The following is a 5,671-nucleotide window of genomic DNA, read 5'->3' as shown; positions in this document are numbered from 1 at the left end:
GGTAAGAGCACCCGGGCCGGAGGCCTTCTGATTGACTTTTACAAAACTGTCCAAGAAAAATGAATAATTTCACTTTTTAACATGCATGAAGAAGCATATCAAAGTGAGGCTCTCCACCCACTGAGACGGCAATAAGTACTTGTTTACCTGGTAAACCTCCTGCAGAGCGCTCATCACTCAGACCAATGACTCTGATGGGGGTGGACACTAAAATACTTCTATTAGACCCTTGGATCGCACATTTAGTTAGCGTTGTATGAAAGCATCAAGGGTTTCACAACATAAGAAGGGTTCTGAATGTAGGCTCGCCAGGCCTTGGACAGGATAGACCGCTCAGATTTATGTAACGTTCTCCCAAGTTAGGATTTGGAGATCATTTTCTCAGAGGGGTTCAACCTTTGTAACAAACAATACTTTCTAAACCCGTCACATTAGCCATCTCCTATGCTAGTTATTCTGACGATAACAGTAATAACTGACCTATTTGGTGTCTCGCCCTGTAAGATGATGACCTGACCTTTTCTGACTAGGCTGTCTGTCAGCACACCAAAATTCATGCAACAAATAGAAATATTAGGATGATTTCCTGGCTGTAATATAAATGATTAAAAATCCTCCATCCTGCTTCTGAACAAGGATGAAAGGCTCAACCCTTTAATGCTGAGTTAATGAAGTTAATACAGAATAAACACAAAGAATGCTTAAATTCAGAGAAGTTTAATAGTGTTCAGGATCAGCACGACTCAGATTAAAGACATCTTTCTAGCATCTGCTGATAGGAAATAATACTGAAACCAGGCCTAACAATGATCCAACTATCACAGAAATGTAGAAGACAAAATGTGTAACATCTTAATGCCAGCTGAATGTCAAAAAGGGACGAAAGTCAATATTTAAAACCTGCGAGTGTTGAACGTTTCTCCCTCCAAAGACCCGGCTCAGTCCTTCTGTGCGCTCAGCCAGTTACTGAGGCAGACTATCCTGTTCACCTCTTCTGAGGACAAAGACGCACGCTTGTTTTCAGTGACGTCACCTGAGAGTGAGAATAAGCTCTCACAGGGCACTGTGGTTGCAGGGGTTGACAGGTACTTGCGTGCAATAGATGCCAGCCTGGCATGCGCCCCTTCTCTCTTTGACCACCACTGTAGAGGACACTCCCCTGCGCCCGCTTTGGGCTCTGCTTTGTACCGATCCAGACAGCGGCCGATGGAGTCTTCCTCCTCCTCTGTATCTGAATCTGAAGAACCCAGGAGGAAGATGGACATCTTGCTCTTCTTTGGTGACGGTTCCTCTTTTATCTGGACAGATGGTTGTTGTGCTTGTGTCTCTGCCATCAGAAGGTCATGTACCAGAGTCCACACCTCTCGTCTTTCATCTTTGGGAAGACACTTGAGGTCTTTAAACCTGGGATCAAGGGCAGTAGCGATCTTCAGCCATGTGAGATTGCTGCTGGCCCTCCGCTGAGCTAGGTCTGTGGTAAAAACCATCTTAAACGTCACAACGTAGACTGGGTCATCATCCAAGGGCTCCATGACCCAGAACAAATGACGCAAGGCTGGCAGCACCATGGAACAGGAGACATAGCGCTCTCCCCCCAGCAGTTCGGTCACATATCTGCAACAGAAAGAACAAGTGTGTATTTTTCTACTAATCGCACAGAGACAAACACAAATACCACAATATGTCAGTAAGTGATCCTCTAATTGAAAAGTATTGCAGTTATCTCACTCACTGTTAGCACTGTGTGCTGGAAAATAGAAGCAAGAGCTGGGGTGGGAGGGGAGAGAGCTTCACCCTGCAAAGCTTTCCCGTGTGTTGTAGGCTAACACGGAGACAGAAAACCATTCCCCTTTAAAACCCCATCTATAATCACCTATCAACATCACATTAACTGTGTCAATCAACATCATTTCATTAAGATCACAAGCATACATTTGAATTGTGGGAGAAAATACAAACTGCACAGAATCCCAACCAGGAAGTTTGAATCCCGAAGCTTCATTCAGTGAGGAAACAGCTCTAACCACTGCACCACCTGATCTCAGCCCAAACACTAACTATGCTAAGACACAACCGCACAGAGACAAACACGTGAAAACACACAGGAGTGTTCTTGAAGACGGAGCTGGAACGTAGACGCGCACAAACGAGAAACAGGATGATTTACCTGCAAGGTTCGAGCAGTTCCTCCAGCTTCTGCAGTCTGTCGAGCTCCTGCTCAGTCAGCATGGTCACCGTGCTGTTTTGCTGAGCCAGGATGGAGGTGAGCACGGATTTGTTTCTCTGGATCTGCTTGATCATCTCCAGGGTGGAGTTCCATCTAGTCTGAGCATCCTGAACCAGTGCTTCCGTGTCATGTCCATGTGCAGCTTGCTGTGCATTTAATTCCTGAGCGTTCGCCGGACTATCCTCAAAATGTCCAACAATCTCGCGACATTTGGCCAGAACTCTTTCAAAGCCGCTGTCGTTCAGAGCAACTGTGATGGCACTGTGCAGAATGTGGGCCGTGCAGGGCATGTGTTCAAATGGAAGCAGGCTGGCCACATCGACCATGTTGCCATACAGCCACGCACTGTCGGTGCCGAGCGTGGTTAGCTTGTCCCCGATTTTCCACTCGTTTGCAACACTCAGAAAATGGTCAGCATAGTGTCTCTCTTCAGTTTTACTCACCGCTAGTGCAAACGACTGTAGAGCCCAGTCGTTATCAATAAAGTGCGCTGTGACGGCGCAGTAGTTATCGCTGTCCACCGACGTCCAGTGGTCTCCGGTGAGGGCGACGTTCATTGCTCCCAGGAGCGTGGTGTGCCGCTGAGCCCTCTGGTCCTCATACACAGCGCGCAGTCTCGACACAATGGTTTCTGTGGAGGGCGGATTGTAGCACATGTCTCCCGATGCAGCGCGAAGGACTTCTTTCAGTCCGTCATCTTCTACCATGCTCGCTGGTCGGCAGCTTTTAGCTATCCAAACAACCAAGGCGCTGGTTAACTTTTCACTCACTTCTTCTGTTTTTAGCCCACGATAGTCCTGCGATTCAGCCGGGTGCTTCGCTCTCAGGTGATACCCCAGAGACGAATTGCTTCTGTGGTACCTGAACTCAGCTTCGCAAATCGTGCACGTTACTCTCGTTTTGTCCAACACGCCGTTCGGCAACTTCTTAAAGTAAAACTTTCCGCCCAAAGGTCCGTCCTTCTCCATGCTCGCGCCTGTTAGCTACAGTAGCATGGCAACGCTTCTTCTTCTTCTAATCATTTCCGGCAGGCCAAAGGCCAGCATAGCACAGTGCTGCCCCCTAATGCAGAGCTGCTGAACACAGGAATATTTGGATTTGCTTCTTTTTCTCTGCTCATGTTCAACTTGTCTGATTCAAGCTGGGAATATTTATTAGAAACAAAGTGAATAATATTATTTTATTATCACGTTGATGCAGCACATGGTTCAGTTAGCTTTGTATAAACACGTGTTAGAAATGTTCTTCAATCAGCTCTTTTTACTCTCATTTCACAGCCAGTACTTTTTACTTTTACTTGAGTAAAGAAGTTGAATTAGTACTTGGAGTATTTTTAACAGTAGTACTTCTACTTCAGTACACACTGTGTGTACTTTTACCACCTGTGTCTGAGACCTCCTTCAGGGTCCACCTGAAGCTCTCAGTCTGCTGTGGAAAAAGGAAATCCAGGTGAGTTTCTCCTGATCACCTGAGGCCGTCATTACTGTGTGAACCCACACACCACTCCTCACTCCTCCACCCGCTGCACACAGTCACTGAGTACAGACCGGCTGATTCCTGTAAAGGGAGAGGCAGGAAGAGGCGGAGCAACACCTGAAAAACAAGAAGCCCAACGCCATTTTGCAGAAGTGAAAGTGTGAGAGAGCAGCAGCAGAGCTGCAGTCGAGTCCTGTTTGTCTCTAAAAGAAGATTCACTGGAGTCCATCAGGTTTCTCTCAGCAACAGTGGTGAGTGCAGCTGATCACACTTCCTGCTTCTACACAAATCTTCACTCTGTTCACTTCATCAGGGTCTAGAGCGCCACCTCATTTCTCCATGGTGCCACTTAGACTACGTCCACACTCGCCCGGATAGATTTGAAAACAGCGCTCCGCGTCCACACTAGTGTTTTCAGTCGTTTTCACAGAGTTGTGCGTCCACATTAAGACGGCTGAAAACGCTTACGTTCCAGTCCTGCGCATGCGTGAAACGCAAGACGATTCGACTGGTCTCATTTCTGTCTGCTGCTTATTCACTTTCCAGCTGTTTGAAACGTCGCAGCAGAGGTGGAGGAAAAGCACCGAGTTTTAAAATGGACTAACAATGAGGTGGAGTTGTTGCTGCGAGTAACACAAAAGTACAAAGTTGCAAAAGCGAGAGAGAATTAAAGAATTTGAAGAAAAGCTCTGTGGAGCATGTGCAGATTGATATTCATCTTTAATAGGGCTGTCAAAACTGCTGCTGTATAATACCTTTGTTTAATTGGTCACATGACTAACATGCGTCATCGTTTTAGAAAGTCTCTGTTTTCACTGTTCACACTGTGACACAAACGCACCGTCTCCAAATGTTTCGTTTTCAAAATGTTTTCCTTGGAGAAAACGTCGTCTCAGTGTGGAGGCCAAAGCGGAGAGAAAATGCCGTCTCAGTGTGGAGGCCAAAGCGGAGAGAAAACGCCGTCTCAGTGTGGACGGAGAGAAAACTGCTTTTTCAAACAAAAACGCATTAGTGTGGACGTAGCCTAAACAAATAGGTCACACCGGTACGACCAACCATTCGAGCAAAAACAAAAGGAAAAGTCTCCGTGTGGTCAACAACACATTATGCCCGTATCGTTGGCTAAACCAATCAGAGAGAGGGCAGGACCTCTCTGATTGGCCGTGGTCCAGATATTCCTGCAGGCCTACGTGTGGACGTTTGAAAGTGCAGGAGGTGAGCAGCCTGATAGGATGGATGTAGCTGTGGGTAATGAGAAAAGAGGAAAAGAACGACTGATAACTTTTTCGTTGAGGCCGGTGCTCTGACACGGAGCCATCAACCTCTCTAACAGTCGAAGAAGCTGTTGAAGAATCGTGTTCTGTGTGTGATGCTGCTATCCGCTCTGTTGTGTCTGAGATTGTATGTGCAGCTTTGTATGTGCAGGTCCATGGATGCAAGTGTTGTTCCCATAATCCTCTCTGCAGACTTTATGACTCTGCAGAGCCTTCCTCTCTGTCTGTGTAGTGTTTCCATACCAGACAGTGATGCCTGCGGTGAGGATGCTGTCTATCAGTCCTCTGCAGGCCTGGGTGAGAGGGTGGTGGTTCATGCCAGCTTTCCTGAGCAGCCGAATGAAATAAAGCCTTTGCTGGGCTTTTTTCACAGTTGCTGTAGTGTTGAGAGTCCAGCTCAGGTCTGATGTAACCTGCAGTCCCAGGAATCTGTGGCTGTTTGCCCTCTCCACCTCCGTCCCTTTGACGATAAGAGGTTGCAGGGGAGGGAGTTCTTCCAAAAGTGCAGTATTCATTCCTTGGTCCGTGTTGAGGATGAGGTGAAGAAGCTTCTGTGATGAAAAGAAACTTAAAGAAGTCCAGACGCTTTTCTCTCCAAGCTCCTCAGACTACTGACGCTTGTTTCTCTCTTTGTAAAATGAAATTTAAAGTGAATTTTGAATCAAATGTTTCTTTTCTTTCTCCCTCAGAGTGC

General features: G+C 46.8%; 1 protein-coding gene across 1 annotated transcript; it reads right to left on the bottom strand.

Moving 5' to 3' along the window:
* Positions 1-799: 799 nt before the first annotated feature.
* On the bottom strand, positions 800-3,775 carry LOC146712548 (E3 SUMO-protein ligase ZBED1-like). The gene is made up of 2 exons (XM_085452131.1): positions 2,168-3,775; positions 800-1,614 (listed from the first exon to the last, which is right to left on the bottom strand). Exons 1-2 carry the CDS (start codon positions 3,193-3,195, stop codon positions 939-941), a joined length of 1,704 nt encoding a protein of 567 aa, XP_085308257.1. The 5' UTR covers positions 3,196-3,775; the 3' UTR covers positions 800-938.
* Positions 3,776-5,671: the final 1,896 nt, after the last annotated feature.

Source organism: Copadichromis virginalis, linkage group LG3 (genome assembly GCF_057382275.1).
Source record: "Copadichromis virginalis isolate Kocher_CV1m ecotype Utaka linkage group LG3, C_Virginalis_male_GT1.1, whole genome shotgun sequence".
NCBI lineage: Eukaryota > Metazoa > Chordata > Actinopteri > Cichliformes > Cichlidae > Copadichromis > Copadichromis virginalis.
The sequence above is the reverse complement of the archived record's forward strand: the minus strand, read 5'-3'. Positions and strand labels throughout refer to the sequence as shown.